Source organism: Physeter macrocephalus, chromosome 4 (genome assembly GCF_002837175.3).
Source record: "Physeter macrocephalus isolate SW-GA chromosome 4, ASM283717v5, whole genome shotgun sequence".
NCBI lineage: Eukaryota > Metazoa > Chordata > Mammalia > Artiodactyla > Physeteridae > Physeter > Physeter macrocephalus.
In genome coordinates, this window is record NC_041217.1 from 85,665,629 (window position 1) to 85,687,106 (window position 21,478).

Consider the following 21,478-nt stretch of genomic DNA (forward strand, 5'->3'; position numbering starts at 1 on the left):
TATGTATAGCTGATTCACTTTGTTATAAAGCAGAAACTAACACACCATTGTAAAGCAATTATACTCCAATAAAGATGTTAAAAAAAAAAAAGACAGAAAAGGTTTCCTGAAACGAAATATTTTTTAGTACCTGAAAGAGGAAAAGGGATGAAAATAACATTTATTGAATTCCCACTTTTATATGTGAGGCATTCAACAAGGCACGTGTACTTTCTCATGTGTTTCTATGGGCTACATTCTGGATAGTTCCTTCCAACTTGCAGTGCACTAATTTTCTCTTCACCTGTGTTTAATATACATGCAAATCCATCCATCAAGTACTTCGTTTTGGTTGTTGTGGTTTTTTTAGTTCTAGAATTTCTATTTGGCTTTCTTCAAAATAACTAGATCACTTTTTAGTTTCCATTCTCTTATAAAATTTTCAATCTTGCCTTTTATTTCTTTTAATTGTAAGCATAGCTGTCTGAGGGTGATAATTCCAATATTTCAAGCATTTGTGAATCTTTTTGTTATCCTGTTTCTTCTGGTTCTCATTCATAGTGTTTTCTTTCCTTGTGTACTTGGTTATCTTTAACTCTCTGCTAGTCAATGTATTTGAACAGTATTTGAAGAAATAATCTGAGATTTAGGGTGATAGTATTTTTCCTCCAGAGAGGATTTTAGTTTACTTAGTGAGCTTTTGCCAGACACCTGGGAATGCTGCCAGTCCAGGACTACCTTCATCTGAATTCCTTAGCCAGAATTCAAGGCAGCACATCCATGAGAGAGAATATTTACTTCCAGTTCATCTTTACCCTGAGGGTGGAGCCCTTCAGGTTCCCAACTCTGAGAGAGGTGGAGAGTATTTATTCATGCCTCCCGCCCTGGGATGGGGGTGGGAACTGCAAAAATCAGAGATCCTTTTTTTTTTTTTTAAAGCCCAGTGTTCTTTTTCTTTAAAGGAACATACATTTATTTATTTATTTATTTATTTAGCCTGCATTGGGTCTTCATTGCTCTGTGCAGGCTTTCTCTAGTTACGGCGAATGGGGGCTACTCTTCGTTGTGGTGCGCAAGCTTCTTATTGCGGTGGCTTCTCTTGTTGTGGAGCATGGGCTCTAGGCACACGGGCTTCAGTAGTTGTGGCACGTGGGCTCAATAGCTGTGGCTCGTGGGCTCTAGAGTGCAGGCTCAGTAGTTGTGGCGCACGGGCTTAGTTGCTCCGCAGCTTGTGGGATGTTCCCGGGTCAGGGCTCGAACCCATGTCCTCTGCATCGGCAGGTGGATTCTTAACCACTGCACCACCAGGGAAGTCCCCAGAGATCCTTTTTGTCACTGTTATTTCTGGATTAATTTATTTTTCAAAAGCAAGGGTATACTGGGCTATACCTGTCTGAGCTCTCACTTCCTCAGAGATTATGGCCCACTGATTCCTCATTATGTTGTTACCTCTTTGATGATCCTAAGAAAATGTTGTTGTATTTCATCCAGCTTTTTATTTGTCCTCAGCAGAAGGGTTTATTCAAATTGATTTGCTTTTCATTACTGCAAGTAGGTGTCCTTCTCTCATTTTTCCTTACAATGATTCAGCAAGGTGAGTAGATATGAATATTCCCATTTTACAGATGAGAAAGTGAGTGTTAGAAACTTTGCCTAAGTCAGTGGTCCCCAACTGGAGGACTCGAAGGTTGAATCAAGACTGTTCCAAGCCTAAAGCCCATTGTTTTCCCACTATACCATGCTTAGGAATGGAAAGAGGAGCAGGAAGCTATTTAAATTGTCCCTGAGGGACTTCCCTGGTGGTCCAGTGGTTAAGACTTCGCCTTCCAGTGCAGGAGGTGCGGGTTCGATCCCTGGTCAGACTAAGATCCAACATGCCTCACGGCCAAAAAACCAAAACATAAAACAGAAGCAATGTTGTAACAAATTCAATAAAGACTTAAAAATGGTCCACATCCAAAAAAAAATCTTTTAAAGCCACCAAGGGGGTGGTACAATTTGGGAGACTCTGGGACTTCCCTTACTCATCAATGTCCGATATTTCATACTTAGAGATTCTTGTCTCAGAAAGGTGTGTACTCCGGCTAGAGTGTAAATACCCCTGGGGAAATAAAAACGTAAAAAAAAATAAATCTTTTAATGAATAAATAAATAAAGTGTCCGTGAAAGGCCTGTGCAAGAAGTCAGAGGAAAATGGGAGACCTGGGCAGTGAGTTTCACGAGCAGATACATCCACAGAGCAGAGCTTCTGTGTTAAAAGAAAAATTCTCAAAGGCAAAGGGCAGACCAGGCTGTGCAGGTGCACTCCGCTGGAGCGGGAGTCCCTGTTGAAACACATGTGCCCCCTCGAGTGGCCCTGATCCAGTGGGGACACAGATGCTCCCCACTGGAGCTGGAGTGTACAGAGGGCAGGAGAGTGTCCCAGCAGCTGGGAGCCCAGGTTGGAGCAGATGTGCCCCACAGAGCAGAGTGCCCAGTGGGGGCCACGAGATTGCCACTAGATGGAAGGGCCTGGGAGGAGGGCCAGCCCGGGGCTTTAGGATTTGACTTGACCTGACGGGAACTACACATTGCTTGCTAACCCACACTCCTCTCTCTTCTCTTCCTGCCCTCCTTGTCTTCTTTCTGCCACCGGGAAGCCACCCTGCAGCCTGTCTGGAACACCTTGGTCCCGGACCTCTGAGTTTAGGAGAACATAAACACATTCTGGAATTACTTTTCCGCCACAGGCCGGTCGCTGCATCTCTGACTGTGGCAGCAGGGGAATTTTCTTTGGGCACTTTCCCCCAGCCAAGCGAACAGCAGGCTCAAGCCCTCCACATCCCTACCCTCCCGGCTCTGATCTTGCTCTCAAGTAAAGTTACTTCTTCCCTAAAGTTTAGGGCCTCTGCTGAACCAAGCTCTTTAAAGGGGGTGGCCGGATTGGGGGGGCGGTATTTATGCCCCTCCAGGACTTTCCTTTTTCACTCGGCAATATTTCTCAGCTTAATTGTCACACCATCCACACAGGAGGCTCAGGAACACACACAGGTATGCGGACTCAGTGGGGATCCCACCAGCTGGGAGCCAGTGAGGGTGGACCGGGGAGGGCAGGGAGGAGGGGAGAGGGGACCGAGCCTGGAGCTGGGTGCGCACCCAGGTAGTGGCCGTGAATCTTTGTCGGGACCTGGAAAATGTACTCCTGCAGCGTCCCCACGTGTCCCCTCTCCAGTGGACTGAGGCTGAGACGTACGCCTTCTCCTCTTGCAGACTTTCTAACTCTTTTTCTCCCTGTTGGGGTTGATGTTTCACCAAGATTAATAGTCGATTGAGTCATTTTTAAAGGGGCCCTGTGATGAAGAGAAAGCACGTAAATAAGCCGTGCCTGTCAGCTCAGGCCGCCCTTTCCTCATGCCACCGGTTCTGCTTTGTAGCCAAGAAGCCCTCTGCCCTTACTTGGATACACCGTCCCCCTGCAGCAGGCTCACCCGCCAGCCAGCCAAGTGCACAGGGCCCTGGAGGGGCCAAGGGGGCAGCTCTGTGCAGGGAGGTGGGGGAGGGGAAGGCGGGGGAGCTTCTCAGCCTGGACAGCTGTGCCTGATTGTTCTGGGCCCAGCCTTCTTCCCTCCCTGAAAGGTCGTGGTCAAGAGCGTAGGCTCTGGAGGGAGACCACCTGGGCTCAAACACTAGCTCGACTGTTTATTACTTATATGATTGGCGATTACTACTCAACCTCTCTGTGCCTCAGTTTCCTAGTCTGCAAAATGGGGATAATCATAGATCCTGTGTCCTGGGGTTGTTGGGAGAATTAAATAGACAAATACTTGAAAATTACTTGGGCCAGTGCCTAGCACATACTAAGCATTCATACGTTAGAGTTAGTCACATTACGTCACCTTCCCTTGGAGCTGCAATTGTGCTTCCCGCAGAGGCTGCCAGTGTCGTGGAGGCCACGCGGAGCCCTGGGACTGACCTGGCGCGTTCCCTTCCCCGCATGCAGCAGTCACATGGGGCCCGCAGCTCTGGAGGTTAACTGAACCGCAGAGGACAGAAATGTTACAAAGGAGGACTCAGAGTACAGAGGCTCGGTTACAACGTAATGTGTGTGGTCACATGGGAATTTGGGGGAGCCTGGGAGATGGGCCCTGCCAGGCTTGTAGCAACCCCCAAGCCCACCTGCCTTCCTCCATTTAGATTTCATTAAATTAGATATTGACAACGAGAAGAGCGTGCTGCCAGGGCTGAAGGAAGGCTCTGATTAACAAGGAAACCGGGCTGCCCTTGACCAAAGCATCCCCTGTCACCTTGGCAAAAGCCAGAGAGGAGCTGGGAATGGGGTGAGGGTGGAGAAGGAGTGAAATGCCATGGACGTGGGGATATGAAAGGAGACCTTGGTCCAAGAGGCAAGGGCCAGGCAGCTCACCCCACCGAGTATTCATTGAGTACTTTCCCATATGCCCAGCCCTATTTTAAGCTCTATAGGAGGATAAAAAATAGCAAAGGACACAGCCCTGCCCTCAAGAAGCAAGAATCTAGTTGGCAACATGAGCCTCACACAAATGAAACATTAAATAAGCAACAAGGGATTTTGCAGGGCTGCTTGTCATACGTGAAAAATGAACAGTGGTTTCAGACGACTCTGAAAATGAGGGGGTTGAAGAAGATGGTTCTTCTTTTAACTTAGTCAGTTCCCCCCTCTACCCTCGGCTTTTTATTCTGGAAAATTTCAAGAGTATACAAAAAGGGAGAGAGTGGTAACTGAAACTTCATGCACCTACCTACCTGGCTTTATCTTTTTTCTCCTCACTCACCCTTTTTTCCTGGAGTATTTTACAGCACATTCCAGATATGTGTCATTTCACCTATAAATATTTCAGTATGCATGAAACAGATGGTTTTTAAGGTTTCTTCCATCTCTGACCTGGTGTGAGTATATATGTGCTTGTGAATGTCAGAGGAGTTCTCTGATGGGATGAGGAGGAAGTGATATGTCTATTTGGGGTTTGGTGTATGTGGGTAATGCTATTTCACACACACACACACACACACACACACACACACACACACACACACAACCAGCTGCCCTAAGGACCACCTCTAATCATTTCAAAACTATCTTTACTGATCCTAGCAGATCTCAGCCCAGAAAAGGCTGGCTGGAACAGCTTGGACATGAGGATCCTAAAGAGGTAGAGACTGAAAGAGAATCAGCTAAATGTGCATTTCTCCATAAAAATACGTAATGAACCCTACTACCTGGCAGGCAACATGCTTACTAAACACTGACGAAGCGGAGGTGACCCAGGCAGGCAAAGCCCCTTCTGTCACCAGCTTACATGGGGGTGTGGGGCTTGGGGGCAGAGAGCAAATGGGCCGGTGTGTACTGTAGGAGTGCTGTTCTGGGGTGTCACACCTCAGAGGCCTCTCACAGAAGCGAGCGAAAGACACACAGAGAGAGAGGCAAAGGCTCAGAGACCCAGAGATTAAAGATCGAGGCCAAAGGGGCCAGGTCCAGGCCCCTCCAGGCAGGCTTCAGAGGCCAGGTGCCTGACGAGGGCCAGGTGAGGCAGAGTCCAGCCCGCGGCTCATTTCCACCTTCCAAAGCAAAAGAAACCCCGCAGGGGGATGATCAAGGCTCAGCGAATGCACCGAGCTGAACCAGACCAAACCCAGAAGCTCTGAGCCCAGGGCTGGCAGCATGTAAGATGCAGAAGGATGCTTCTGGGTTTTCCATAGCTCAGCGGAAACTGAAATTGGCCTCAGGCCCTGGAGCAGGATTTCAAGTGCCTGAGATGAGGTTAGAGGTAATAGTTAAGTGTCTTGGGGACCCAGGAATTTAGTCCTAGTACAGGCTCAAGGGGAAACCTGCCTAAAGAATGATGACTGAATTTAGTCCACCATGCCTAAAAGTACCTTTGAACAGCCCACCATGTGTCTGCTATGGCAGAAGTGCTGCAGTAACACAGAAGTAAAACCCTATCTTCAAGATGGTGATGTTAGATGTGAGGTACCTACTATGTGCCCAGCACTGTGCCAGGCCTGCTGTCATGGAGTTTCCCATCTAATGAGTAGAAAGATGTGCAGTTCAGATAAGGTTTAGTGGGAGAGAGAGAATGTCTTCTGGCCCTTCTCCACCCTCTAAGGGTGGGGATGGGTGAAGAGGGGAAGGGACAACACACAAGATGAGGGAGGGTGGCACTAGACAGTACAGGGTGGAGGGCAGGAGGGCCAGAAAAGACTTGGGAAGGACAGTTGGAATAGACTGGATTTACCCGATGGGCCATGGAGGGCAGAGCTCTGTGATGAGTAGGGATGCCTGGTGACCGTATATAGGGTCAAGCGGCCACATCACTCAGCACCTCAATCTGTCCTGGCCTGGGGCTAAGATTCCTCTCAGCACTGAGGTCCTTGCCTCTCGCCCGCTCCTTCCCCTGCCACCATGCCAGCCGGAGCTACAGGAGAAGGAATCAGGGGTGTGCTGGCAGAGACAAAACCGGACCTTCAGAGAAGGTCTGCACAACCGTAAACACTCTGTGCACAAGAATTTGCTTTACCGCGAGCCCACCCCAGCTTCTGCATCCTAGCGCTCCATCACCTCCGTGGACTTTGACCTCAATGCTCATGCCCTTTGGGAGTGCCCTCTGGTGTCCGACCTGGCCACAACCCCACCTCTGCTGTGCACTTTGTGGCCCTTCCCCCTTCCTCCCAAGGTCAGACCGACTTTCGGTCATAAAGGCCCACCCTGGTGCCAACCAAAGCTTATTGTGCTAGGGGTCCCCTTTGTAGGGGAGACAGCTCATCCCTTCCTGAGAAACGCTTGCCAGCCCAGGGTGGCAGAAGGCCGAGAAGCCGCCCCCGGGGAGAAGGGCTGTTTGATGACCATGTGGAGAAGGAGAAGCCGATGGTGCAGGCCTGCGAGACAGGGTCTCTGAGGGAGCACCGTGGTTGGACGAGACGCATGTGCTACTCTTTCTTGTCAACCTCTGCTCCCAAGGGTGCAGAGGGGGTAAACAGGGACAAGTCTCTGGGGCGCTGAGACTGCGGAGAATGGATGAGCAAGGCCTAATTTCCAGAAGAGCGTGCCCGTCAAGATTGGGGCTAGTACTTTGACTGTGCCAAGGTGACTCCCGGCCCACGGGCGCCCTGAGTCAGGGCATGGGCCCTCTCCGGGTCTGATGAGCTCATCCCCAGAGCTGGGTCCAGTCAGGGCAGGGTGGTCCCTCGACTTCTTCCTTCCAAAGGATAAATGTCCTTGCAGAACACGCTCGGAGCAAGCCCACTCAGCAAGCAGGGAACCACTGACTGGGGATTTAGGAAATGCCACCAGAAATAACCAAATTCCGATTTCCATTTGAATATTTTCCCATTGACAGGAGACCAGTAGTGAACGTGATTACATCTCCTTCCCTGGTTTTTATACGAAGGTGGCTGGCACCATTCCTGTCTAGTTATAACGCTGGTTTGCTGTCTGCTTATCCTCTGTATTTTCATCCGTGTTCGTGTCTCTTTCCCGGGAGCTGTGCGAGCTAAAGGGATTGTGCCTTTACAGGAATCCAGCTTCACTCAGCACTGTGATGTGACTACAGCGATCACCTCTTTGGGTGACACGGCTGCTGCAGGCCGCTCCTTGGTCTTTACCATCCTCCTACTAGCCATGATAGGAATAGACTCAGCTAGGAGGACTATTTGGACCAAGTGACAACATGAGGGTGCTTAAGGATTAGGTAGAGGAGACGAGGTCTACTCCAGAAGCTGAACTCATTAGGGATAACCAGTCGGTTTAAGGCATTATGTTCAGTCATAGTTAATTTTAGCATTTCACTTTTTCAGTTCTAGAAGCTCCATTTGATTCTTTTTCATATCTGCTTGGTGGTTCCCGATACTGGTCTATTGTAGTTCATCTTTGTGATTCCATCCTTTATTTTGAAAAAAATATATATATATTTCCATATGTAACTCTTCTGCATCTAACAATTCCAGTATCTGAGGTTCTTTGGTTGGGGCGGGAGAGTCTAAATCTACTGTTTGTTTTTTTTCTGTTGACTCTCACTCATGGTTGCTTGCTTCCTTGTGATTTTTTTAAGCAAACTCACATTTACATGATTTTAATCTGTAGGAATCCTGAAGGCCCCAGTTAAAGGTGTTTTCCTCCGGACAGGATTTAAATCGGGTTTGCCCATAAGCTAGGTAGTACTACCATCCTGGGAGCACTTCAGCCCATGTGCTGGGCCTGGCTTCAGTGGAAAACTCTGAGAAAGTTCCTTTTTGCCATTGGGCCAAGGTTCAGTTTCCCAGTGACGGGTCCCGGGTCACCGGGCTGTCGTTGGCACACGCCCTCAGAGCAACAGTGTCCCTCCCTCTGCTTTCTGAGCCCTCCTCCCAGCTGTGATTTTCCCTTGTGGTTTGTTCCTTTTTATTAGGGGTAAAGTACACTTCCCCTACTTCGAGTGAACTCAACAATGCCTCAAAAAGTGTATTTTATTCAGGATTTAGATGTTTTGCAGCCGAAGGGATCCCTGATGGTCTGATCCGCTGGGGTCAGCAGTTCCACTGCTAATCTGTTCATAGTTCATCCACTCATTCAGAAAATACCCTGAGTTGTCTACCATGTGCCAGGCACGGTTCCAGGTACGGAGGGTACAGCCTCCGCCCTCCTGGAGCCTGCAGTCTGATCCCAGGAGTCAGTCCCGGAGGCCCCTACAGTCCATGGAACACATACCAGAGTTGCTGCTTTCTCTCTTATTCGCTCTGAGTGTTGAGTCCCTATTGGGCACATTGCAACATGCCAGCCTCCGGGGATGCAGAGATAGAGAGCCCTGTGCTCAGACTGCACTTTTGCCAATGGCAAAAACAGCCATTTCGAGAGGTATAGCAAGGCATAAAGGCGTAAGGGGTCTGATGGAGATGTAAAGACACAGGAATGAGTGAAACTCGAGAGCCTGAGGGAGGTGACATTTGAACAGCATCTGGAAAGATGGGTAGCTGTTGCCTGGGAAAGCGAAAGTGTTCCCAGGAGAGAGAAGGGCCTGGCTAAAGGCTTGAAGTCAAGGAGGACCCTGATGCCTCCGGGAGCAGAGATAAGTTCAGTGTGCAGACTGTAGACAGCAGGAGCAAGGAAGGGTGGGAGCTTGGCTGAGATGTACACAGGGTTTGCCCCATCCTCCAAGCCTGAGTGCCTCCCGGGGTCCCTCCCTTCCCTTCACCCTCACACTGAGTCAGTTACCAAGTCCCCCAGGTTCTGCTTCCTAAATGATCCGTGTCTATCTCCTCCGTCCCATCCCCACTGCCATTGCCTTGGTTCTGGCATCATTATTTCCTGCCTGGACTGGTGCAGTAGCCTCTTAACTGGTGTCCCTTCATCCCCATCCAACCCATCCTCCACTCTGCTGCAGAGTGCTCTTTCAAAGATGAATATTTAATCATCTTACTTTAGGAGAAAGTTCAGATTCCTCAGATTAACCCAGGAGAAAGTTCATGTGACCACCTCTCCAGCCTAACCTCCTCATCTTCCTCCAGCCAGTAATTCTTTATAGTTCCCGTAATTCCTTATAGTAGGCAAGCCCTACTGCTTTACGGTTCAGGAAACTGGCCTGTGCCACTGCCTCTGGGAGGTCCTCTGACCACCCTCCAGCTTGATTTAGAGGTCCCTCCTTAGTGCTCACACAGGACCCTGTATACAACCTTCCCGTAGTGTAAGGACACTGAACCATCATCATGATTTGCTTGTCTGTCTTCCCTATGAGATCATAAGCTCCTTAAGGGCAAGGGACATGTCTATCTGGCAGACACCCAGCAGGGGTTTGATGAATCAATCAATCCAGAGGGATGGGATAGAAGCTGTGGGCCCATGCAGGTTGGTGTGTGTGGAGTACACACGAAGGGCAGGGCATTCCTCCAGTGATCAGGCCAGCTCTCAACTGATTTATGACCTTGGGCTCTCAGTTTCCTCACAGGTGCAGTGACTGGTCTGAGTCTGGTTGCTGCCACCATTTTCTGGCTCTGACATTCTGAGCGTCTAAAGATCTGTGAGCTCCAGAGAGAGGATGGTTGAGGGCAGTGGTCCTCAAAGTGTGGTCCCAGATCACCAGCATCAGTGTCACTTAGGAACTTGGTTAGAATGCAGATTCTCAGGTCTTCCCCAGACCTACACAATCAGAAGTCTGAGGTTGGGGCCTAGCAGTCTATGTTTCAACAAGCCTTCCACGCAATTCTGATGCACACTAAAGTTTGAGAAGGCTGGATTAGAAGAACAGCTTTGTCACCCAGCACAATTGCTATTGAGGTGGCAAAATAAGGAGGTTATCTCCACAGACTCCCAGTGGCCAAGAGCCTGCAGCTGTGACCGGCTGTGCCCCTGAGGTCAGGCCAACCACAGCAAAGTCCTGGAGAGGTCACACATGCCCCTTGCCCAGGATTCTTTGCTGGCAGAACCCAGAACTCCTCCCTTAGCACCTGAGAGCTTCCTAGCAGGGAGTCTGGGCTCATACCACTTTGAAAGTGTCTCCTTTTTCCTGAAGTTGCTTTCTCCTGTGGACTAGCCAAGTCCTCTGGCTCATCTCTCTCCTCCTGCAGGAGGGCATGGTAAGAAAGAGGGTGCTCTGCAGTCAGACAAGCCCAATTTGGAATACTGGCTTGGATTGGCTGATGATCCTGAGCATGTTAACTTCTTGGAACTTCGGTTTCCTCATCTCAAAAAGGGGGCTAATTATACCTCATAAGGTTGTTATGAAGATTGAATGGCACATATTGATGCTAGGTAAAAATAAACTATTACTGAATTGTCACTGTGATTGTTAATAAATTCCCCTGCTCTGAGCCTCAGCTCTCCTCTCTGGGTCCACCCCCCAAGGTCTTCAGAGGAATCTCAAGGTTCCAAAATGCCAGCCCATCCTTTTGGCTCCTGGCTTGCTGCTGGGGCTTACTTTGCAGGTGAGCCCAGGAGAGTGCCTAGCTGTAGGGTGGTGATCAGAGATGTGGTGGTTTTATTTTGGAGGAGGAGGGACGTGTTGTAGGAAGGAGGAGTAATACGGGGCTTTCATTTCGTTTCCCAAGTCCCCCCCGCTCGAGAATCAGCAGCGCAGGGGTGTGGTTAGGCGGCTGCCCTAGATCCAGACACGTCCGAAGTGCCCCCTTGCTCTTTAACCAGACTGCTGCCCACCATGTTGGCCCCTCAGGGACCATGGCTTTGGGCTGTCGTAACTAGGAGTGTGTGTAGGGACTTTGAAATCGGAGAGGCTTGATCCGTGTCCCGGTTCTGCAGCTGGCTAGCCAAGTTACTTAATTACTCTGTGCCTCAGTTTCCTCACCTGTAGAATGAAGGTAATCATTGCATCTATTGCTTAGGGTTGCTGGGAGGAACAAATGAGATCACGTATTTGCAGTACTTGACATGATTTAAGAGCTCAAAAAAAAAAAAAAAGATTACAGCAGTGCTGCTCTGTAGGAGGGGATTTGGACATGAAAAGGGGCTGACCAGATGTTCCTCACAGGGTGAACTTATCAGCCAGGCTGGTGTCTTTTGTGTCCTCCGGGGTGGTCTACCATTGTCCTTTGCCCCCGGACAAGGAGGCAGCCACAGGGTTCTGAGTACTGGAACCGCTGTGGTGCCTAGGCTGCCCTAACTCCCCTCCTCACCCTGACCCCAGCCATGAGGACAGCTTTCCTCCTCATCTGCATCTCCAACACCGGAGGTTCTAGGAGCAAAGGCAGAAGCCCAGTTCAGGGGCATCTCAGTGGAGAAGTTGGGTATAGCAGTGAGGCAGAGACCTCCTCCCTGCAGAAACTCATCGAGGACGTGCCTCCGTGTCAGAGCTCCCAGCAGCTGCACCCCGAATGGGCGGTGGCCGGGCCTCCAGTAAAGAATGCACTCCCCACCAGCTGGGCAGCCTTACCCCTACCTGAGAGGAAGACAGAATCAGACAGGGGAGCTTGGCTTGCACTTATCTCTCAGCCCCTGGAGGAGGGAATGAGGCAGCAATTAATTGTACAAGGCCGGTGGTTTGTGCAGCTTAAGTTCAGATAAAAAGTTTAATTATCCCTAATTAAATTTATTTAAATACAAAAAATACAAAAATATTTGTATCCCTAATACAAATTAACTAGCCTTCCATATTAGGAGGGTGAGCTTCCCTGCTCTTGCCATAGCCCAGACTTCACTGCGGGTTACCGAGGATGTGCTGGGAGAAAAGCAGGGAGCCTCTGAGCCCCACCCAGTCAGGAGCAGACAGCTGGCTCCACGCTGGCCCCAGTTAAGGGCTGCATGTGCGTCCTAGGTCTGGGCTGAGCACCACAGCTCCCCTATACGTGGCATGTCACCTCCAGAAGAGGCTTTCTTGTCCCTTACGTTTCTCCACCCTCAGAGCCAGGATGGGAGGTGGGGGAGGGGAGTCCTTATTTGCCTGAAATGAGGAAGACAGAAAGGAAATAAGGCTATGGCTTAAAAAATTTGTTTTCTAGGCCACGACATTTTCTGTTTTTTCTTTCCTCACCCCTTTCCTTCCTCAAAATTCCACGGAGAAAATAGGCCATAGAGGCCACAAGGACTTAGAGAATCACTGTCAGCTCCAGCACCTCAGTGTTCCTGCCCAGGTGGGCCCAGGAGGGGCCATGGGACAAAGGGCACTGACCAACACAGTCATTGCAATCCTAACAGCTGCTGTCTAATGAGCGTTTACCGTGTAACGGGAATTTAGTCTTTGCAAAAACATTACGAAAAGGTATGTTTTCTTCCTTAACTCACACATTCGACCAACATTTATTGAAGTGATTTGAGCAAGGGAATGATGTGCTTGGATCTGCACTCTAAGACTATGGTTCTTTGTGAATTAAAGGGAAACAAAAGTGCAAGTGACGTGTCTGGTTAAGGGGCTTTTGTAGAAGTCCAGTCGAGAAACGACAGTGGTCTGGGCCTAGGATTTTTTTAATAAACATTTATCATAAGTTCTTAATATGTGCCAGAATTGAGCCTTTTACAAATGGTAACTCATCTGATCCCTCACAACAACTCTGTGATGTAAGTACTATTATTTTATCAGTCCCAGGAAACTGAGGACAAAGAAGTAACTTGCACAAGAGTCACGCAGCTAACAAGTGGTAGAACCAGGACTTGCCCCAGATAGTCTGCTGCCCAGAGTCCACACTCTTAACCGCTAGGCTGTACTGCTACCACTGAGCGGGCAGAGATGCTGAGAAGGGGGTGAGCGCCAGCTGACTCCTCTGAGCCCTCTCCCATGACCACCCACTCCCCTGGAGAAGCAGGATGTGAGGGACAGAGCAGGACAATGTAAACAGACTGACCTGGGTTTTAACCCATTCAGTTCTGCCTCTTACTACTTGAGGACCTTGAACAAGTCACTGTCCTCTCAGGACCGGCTCCTCAGTCCTATTTGACAGGGCTTTTGTGAGACCCAGTGATGCCAAAGTTCCTAGCACAGTCTCCAGTACATTGTTCCCTTTCATCCTTCCATTCTCCATCCCCTCTTCTTAGGCCAAACGATCCTGTCCCTTTGATCGTTTCCCCTATGAGAGGATTTCCAGACAATTCACCATCCCACCCTCCCTTCCCTGGACATGACCCAGTTAATCATATCCTATATTCCTATATGTAGTGCCCAGAACTCCACACCACACAGCGGCCTAGAAGTGGTCTGCACCAAGGATCACAGTCTGAACACCCACTCCCTTTTTCTGGACAATGTACTCCTATCAGTCCAGCCTAAGTCAGCATTAGGTCTTTAGCAGCTGCGTTACACTGGTGGCTATGTTAAACTTAATTCCCCCCAGTGATTTTTAACTTGGATAGCTTTTAAGCTGGTCTGTCTCATCAGCTATATAAGTCATTGATTATTTGAATCAAAATGCTGGTGTTGTCATTTATCTTTGTTAAAATTAATCTGGTTGATTTCACCCACGATTACAACCTGTTAAAAATCCTTTTGACTTCAAAAGACGTCAATTCATAGTAGTGTTGTCATTTAGAAATTTGAAGAGCTTGGTAAAAAATAATCAGTCATAGCCTCATCATCACCAGCATCATCACCATCATCACCACCATTATCATCGTTGTCATTGTCATAGGAACCAAATGGAAGAAGGTTAAACAAAAGCAATAATTTGTTAGTATGCAGAGTCAAAAGAAGGCTTGCACAACCAAGCCACAGGAAAGTCAAAAGTAAAGCTGGTCATCAGTAAGAATTAGGACAGGAACTCGAACCTCCATCGGATTTCCCTTTTCACCTCTCATCTCTTTCTACTGTCAGCCTGCTCCCTTTCTAACTACAATCTGGCTTTTCCCCATGGCAGAAAGCATGGCTGCCAACAGCTCCAGAGCTTTATTAGTTGCAGTTTCCACTTCTGTGAAAGAGATTGGGACTTCCCTGGTGGCGCAGTGGTTAAGAATCCACCTGCCAATGCAGGCAACATGGGTTCGAGCCCTGGTCCGGGAAGATCTCACATGCCACGGAGCAACTAAGCCCGCGCACCACAACTTCTGAGCCTGCGCTCTAGAGCCTGTGAGCAACAACTATTGAGCTCGCGTGCCACAAATACTGAAGCCCGCACATCTAGAGCCCGTGCTCTGCAACAAGAGAAGCTACCACAATGAGAAGCCTGAGCACCGCAACGAAGAGTAGTCCCCGCTCGCCACAACTAGAGAAAGCCCGCGCCCCGCAACGAAGACCCAATGCAGCCAAAAAATAAATTTAATTAATTAATTAATTTTTAAAAAAAAAGAAAGAAAGAGACTGATCTGATCTCAAGGGTAAAAATCCAGGGGAGGAGAAAAAAATTGACTGACATCGTTAGCCAACAGTGTAAATGCAAATCAAACCCACAATGAGAAATTCAAAATAGAGTTACCATATGATCCTGCAATTCCACTCCTGGGCATATATCTGGAGAAAACTCTAATTCAAAAAGATACATGCACCCCAGTCACTATTCACAATATCCAAGACATGGAAGCAACCTAAATGTCCATTGACAGATGAATGGGTAATGAAGTTGTGGTACATATATACAATGGGATACTACCCAGCCATAAAAATGAATGAAATAATGTCATTTGCAGCAACACAGATGGACCTAGAAATTATCATATTAAGTGAAGTAAAACAGACAAAGACAAATGTCATATGATGTCACTTATATGTAGAATCTTAAAAAAATGATACAAAAGAACTTATTAACAAAACAGAAATAGACTCACAGACATAGAAAACAAACTTATGACTACCAAAGGGGATAGTGGAGGTGGGAGGGAGAGAGACAATTTAGGGATTTGGGATTAGATCCACGCTACTATATATAAAATAAATAAACAACAAGGACCTACTATATAGCACAGGGAACTATATTCAATATCTTGTAATAACCTTTAAGGGAAAAGAATCTGAAAAAGCATATACATATTATATATAATATATATTATATACATAACTGAATCACTTTGCTGTACACCTGAAATTAAAACAACATTCTAAACATTCTAATTTATAGCTAGTGTGATCGTAAAGTGACACAGCCACTTTAGAAAACAGTTCACCAGTTCCTCAAACTGGTAAACATAGAGTTACCACATGAGTCCCAGAGAAATGAAAACATATATCCCCACCAAAACTTGTACACAAATTTTCATAGCAGAGTTTATTCATAATAGCCAAAAAGTAGAAACAATCCAAATGTCTCTCAACTGATGAATGAGTAAACAAAATGTGGTCTATCCATACAATGAGATATTAGTCAGCCGTAAGAAAGGAATGAAGTACTGATACATGCTACAACATGGGCGAAACTTGAACCCTTAGCACATTATGCTAAGTGAAAGAAGTCAGGTGCAAGAGGCCACATACTGTATGATTCCATTTATATTAAATGTCCAAAAGAAGGAAATCCATAGAGGGTGAAGGGTGAGGTGTACAATGGTCACTGACTGCTGATGGGTGCTAGGTTTCTACTGGGGGTGATGACAGTGCTCTAAAATTAGACTCTGGTGATGGTAACACAACTTTGTAAATACACTAAAAACCATTGAATTGTGTGATTTAAGTGGATGAATTTTATGATATTTAAATTGTATCTCCATAAAGCTGTTTAAAAATGAATCCAGGAAAGAACTCATTGACCCAGCTTGAGTCAGATGCCTATTCTGAACTTACTACCTGTGACCAGTGGGAGCAGGGGCATCGGGGAAGGCTTGTAAGAATACGGCAGCTCCTCGGAGACCCAGCTCCTCTGGACAGAGTTTATGTCATAATGGGGAGGGGAGGGGTTCAGTTCCTAGGAGGGGGTAGGTTATTAGCAGACAAAACAATCGATGCCTACCACACTGGCTATTTTTATAGAGAATTTACATTTACCCAGATACAGAATCAAGTGGTACTTCTGAATTTTCTCATTAATTATCACAACAACCTTGTAAGTTAGGTTTGTAAAACCCATTTATATTGGTAGAGGCTCAGGTTACATAACTTCCCTAAGGACACTTAACTATTTAGTAAGTAACGCTGGGCTCGGGTTCAACCCAGATCTGATTCCTCTCTCAATCATTAGGCCACACTGCCTCCTTCTGGCCTTACATGAGTTGTTAAAAAAATTCTGGAATGCACCACTGGAGACCTAACTTTAGATCCCTTCTTTATTTCATTTGCTCATTTACTCTTTCATTGAAGGAGACCCTTCTAACATGAAAACCAGGAACTTCCTTTGCTGTCCCGGGACCATTGTTGTTTATCTTTGAGAAGGGCCGGAAGACTCGAGATGGCTGTTCAGCCCCTGCCAGCCACACTGCTGTCCCCTCCACATTCCTCCAGCTTGTCCAGTGTACAGAGAACAGGGGCAAGAACACACCTTGCTGCCACGATGATGCAGTAGGTCTGTAGCGGACTCCTGAGCCACCAGCCAGTTAACCCTCTCCAAACAGGAAATAAGGGTCATCTGGCAAGATGGGTGTTTAGTGAACCAGTGCAGCTTATTTTCCAAGTGTTCGCACACTGTCTGCTTAACAATCCACTCTCAAATTCTGCCCGCACCTGGATGGCAGAATTGATGGAGGCCAAGCCTGCTGGTCTGTGGTTCCTCAGACCTCCTTTCCTTTTCTTTAAATACATTGATACAGTAGTTTTCCACCACTAGTCTCCTGGTATTTCTCTGCTGCATCATGATTTCTCAGCCATCATGGGAAGTGGTTCTATAATGCCATCTGCACATTCCTCCTGTCTCCTGGGGTAGGATCCAGGTGGGCCTGTGATGGGAATCCACTGAAGACAGCTGGCCACTCACCTGCTCTCCCCTCCCCTACCTTAAGCTCTGGATCTTTGTTTTTCCACATTTGTCCTGGCCTTCCCAAGATACAGCATGTTCTTCTTGGTGGAGAAGGCAGAGAGCGCATGGGAGTTGCGTTGTTCAGCTTTTCTCTCTGTCATCTGTTTCCAGGAGACCATCTGCCTAGCAGTAGGCACAGCTTTCCTTCCAGTGGATGAAACAACATTCCTGTTGTCCTTAGCATTTTTCACCACCTCAATCACTGAAATGTAGCCTTTCTGACGCTATTCTTACATACCCCCGCCACGCTTTTTTTTCACCCATGGTCATGTACCCAATGTCCACCTTTCAATCATGTCATCTGAAAACCCCAGCTAACATGATTCACTTCCAGGGCAGCCCCCTTTTCTTCATCACTGGGATGATTTGAACTTGGAATAATCAGCTTCTCGGCAACAGAGACCATGGTTTTCAGACTGTCTAGGTAAAAGTAATAGTATTGGGGCTTCCCTGGTGGCGTAGTGGTTGAGAATCTGCCTGCCAATGCAGGGGCCACGGGTTCGAGCCCTGGTCTGGGAAGGTCCCACATGCTGCGGAGCGGCTGGGCCCGTGAGCCACAACTACTGAGCCTGCGCGTCTGGAGCCTGTGCTCCGCAACAAGAAAGGCCACGACAGTGAGAGGCCCGCGCACCGCGATGAAGAGCGGCCCCCGCTCACCGCAACTAGAGAAAGCCCTCGCACAGAAACGAAGACCCAACACAGCCAAAAATAAATAAATAAATAAATTTATTTTAAAAAGAAGAAAAAAAAAGTAATAGTATTTATTGTCTGTAGAGCTGTATACATCACAATAGGATTATGACCTAGGTTACTCTTATTATCTTCATTTTAGAGACAAAGAAACTGAGGCCTAAAGGTCACACAGTTATTTTAGGGTGGAGATGGGTGAGTCTTGAACCCATAGTGTCCAACTTCAGAAGCCAAATTCTCGACCACTTCACTGTAAGCCACTCCTGAGCATCATGGCAGAGAAGGCAAACCTAGCATCAAAGTTCCCAGAAGGAGCTCTCGCAGGCCTTACTGTCAGTGGCGTGACTGAGACAGCTTGAGCCAGAACAAAGGGCCTGGACACAAGGAGAAGGAAGATGGTCTTCAAAACAGGAGCCAACTTCATAGGGTGCTGAGAGGCTTAAATGAGATCATTCAATCACTCGCCAAGTATGTGTCAATCACTGCACATCCTCCACAAAGCCCTTAGTGTTAGGAGGTGAGGACTTCATAGTTCTGAAATGGCTCCCCCATCCCTTTCCACAGCCTCTCTGGACCCCAGGACACCTGGGCCCCTCAGGACAAGTGACTTGGAGCCTGACAATTTCAGTAGCAACAATTCCTGGTCACCCTAAGCCAGTTTCTGCTCCAGACACCCAGAGGGCGCAGAGGCAGGGGAGATGGTGTTTCTGGCTTTGGCCAAAGGAGTCATCACAGTTCTTTTCTTAACTTGGCCTTTAAGTTATCTCAATAAAGAAGAGGCTAAACACTTAACTGCTGTGGAGTGTATCTTATTGATTGGAGGAGAGAGACTCTGGCCTGCTTGCCTGGGGCTGAGCAGGAACCAGGGCAGGCTGGTCCCAGGGGGCAGCTGCCAAGGTGTGAAGTTTCTCTGAGCTCTGAGAGTAGCTGGCCCTGTTCCAAAGTGGCTTCACGGCTTAAGGGGCTGTGATTTGGAGCTCATGGTCCCCTCTAAGACAGCGTGGCTTGTAGAAGAGAGATGAGAGCAAGAAGAGTGTGTTTTACTCCCAGGCATACCCAAACGTGGACAACCCACTTCATGCTTCTGAGCCTTGGTTCCTGCATCTGTACAGTGGGGATCGGGGTTCCAAGCTCACAGGGTTCATGGAGCTTATGTGAGGCAAATGTGTAAAAGTGTTTTGGAAATTATAAATCTCCACATGAATAGAAGGCGGTTTATTATTCATCGTTTTTGTTATCAAAAATGAAACTGTGTTCTTCTTCTGCTTCAAAATCATCCATGGCTCCTCTTTGCACTTGGATGAAACCCACACTCCTCGTCGTGGCCCACTAGACTCCGCATGGTCTAGACCCCACCTGCCGCCTCAGTTTCCTCTTGTAGAACCTGCTCCCCACCCTGTGCGCCAGCCCCGCTAGCCCTTTCACTGTTCCTAGAACAGGCTGAGCCCCTTCCTACCTCAGGGCCTCCGTCCTTTCTGTTCCCGTTGCCTGGCACACTCTCTCTTCCCCAAGGCTGTTGCCTGGCTGGATTCTTTACCTTCAGATCTTAGCTTAAATGTTACCTCCTCAGAGAGACCTTTCCTGACCACACTCCCCCAACCCGGCACAGCACCCATCTCTGGTCTCTTCATAGAAATAGCCAGAAGTCACAATGTTTTTATATATTCACTTTACGGTCTTCCCCTGGTAGGATGTTGGCTCCGTGAACATAAGGATCTTGTCTATTTTGTTCACTCCCGGGTCGTATCACAGTACCTGGCACACAGTAGGCACTCTAAACAATTGTTGAGTGAAGGAGTGAATGACTGGCAGGGAAGCCTGACTTGTTTCCCAAATGGTCCTTCTTCCTTACACCCATTTCTCTTTCTGTCTCTCAGATATGGAGATATGGTGCCCAAGACGATTGCAGGGAAGATCTTCGGCTCCATCTGTTCCCTGAGCGGTGTCCTCGTCATTGCCCTGCCAGTCCCTGTGATCGTTTCCAACTTCAGCCGGATTTACCACCAGAATCAGAGAGCTGATAAACGCAGGGCACAAAAGGTAAGCCTCAGACCCGGGAAGGGGGCAGGCAGCACCAGAGAGGGTGCTCTTGGCCTTGTGCCGCTGTCACAAGGAGCCCCTGGGAGAATCACTGCGCAGATGGCCTCTGGCTCTGGAAGGTAAAGCAGCGCCAGGTGCCTTCCTACCTACCAGTAACCTGCATTACAGCCCCAGACAGCTGCACAAGGCAGCAAACCCTCAATTATCCACAAGCTGGTGTTCTCCCTTTCGGAAGATATTCTGTGCAGTTTCCTTGGGCCCTGGCTCCTCTTCCAAGATCTCAGCCATCAACTCTGGGTAGTGCCCGGACTCTTCCCTTTCCCAGCCAAGAGCTTACTGGGGAACATAATTGCTTTTCAGTACTCTGTAATAGCCTATACAAAACAAAGTGACAAAAGTAAGTTTGCTAAAAAGAAAAATGAATACACTGAAAGGAGAACATTCTGAGGCCATTGAGTTCAGGGACAAATGGCACAGCGGGCTTTAGTCACCTCATGGTATCGTAGGATAAGGCACAGAACTGCAGTTGATGGTCGGGAGATTAACCATGGGTCCTGGAAAAGTTTTCAGTGATGTCCAGTGAACACAGCTTAGGAAGGCAGGGCAGGATGAGCACCCTCTCACCAGAGGATGACGAAAGATGTCTGAAGACTTTGGTGCCAAGACAGAAGCCTCCTTTCATGACTGGCCGCCACCTTCTACCCAGAATACCTCACCCTCTCAGCGAAATGTCATTTCTCTGCATTTTTAGGGCATCTGGCTGGTGAAGATTCTTGGACCCAGGGGGCAGCTTTTCCTTTCTCTTCTTTTTTTTTTTTTTAAAGTATTCAGCTTTTATTTTTGAATTTTATTTTATTTATTTTTTTATACAGTAGGTTCTTATTAGTCATCAGTTTTATACACATCAGTGTATACATGTCAATCCCAATCTCCCAATTCAGCCCACCACCACCACCACCCCCAGCCGCTTTCCCCACTTGGTGTCCATACATTTGTTCTCTACATCTGTGTCTCAATTTCTGCCCTGCAAACTGGTTCATCTGTACCATTTTTCTAGTTTCCACATATATGCGTTAATATATGATATGTTTATGTGGTACCTCATTGTAGTTTTGATTTGCATTTCTCTAATAATTAGTGATGTTGAAGCTTTTCATGTGCTTCTTGGCCATCTGTATATCTTCTTTGGAGAAATGTCTATTTAGGTCTTCTGCCCATTTTTGGATTGAGTTGTGGTTTTTTTTGGTTTTGTTTTTTTGGGGTTTTTTTTTGCGGTACGCGGGCTTCTCACTGCTGTGGCCTCTCCCGTTGCGGAGCACAGGCTCTGGATGCACAGGCTCAGCGGCCATGGCTCACGGGCCCAGCTGCTCCGCAGCATGTGGGATCTTCCCGGACCAGGGCACGAACCTGTGTCCCCTGCATCGGCAGGCGGACTCTCAACCACTGCGCCACCAGGGAAGCCCCCTGTTTT

At 47.9% G+C, this 21,478-nt stretch overlaps 1 protein-coding gene across 1 annotated transcript in view; it reads left to right on the plus strand.

The window, feature by feature from the left end:
• Positions 1 to 21,478, plus strand: part of KCND3 (potassium voltage-gated channel subfamily D member 3) — a 237,533-nt gene that overhangs the window by 201,322 nt on the left and 14,733 nt on the right. Inside the window, exon 2 of the mRNA XM_028489006.1 lies at positions 19,845 to 20,007. Coding sequence (XP_028344807.1) covers positions 19,845 to 20,007 — 163 coding nt within the window. The remainder of the gene's footprint in view (positions 1 to 19,844; positions 20,008 to 21,478) is intronic.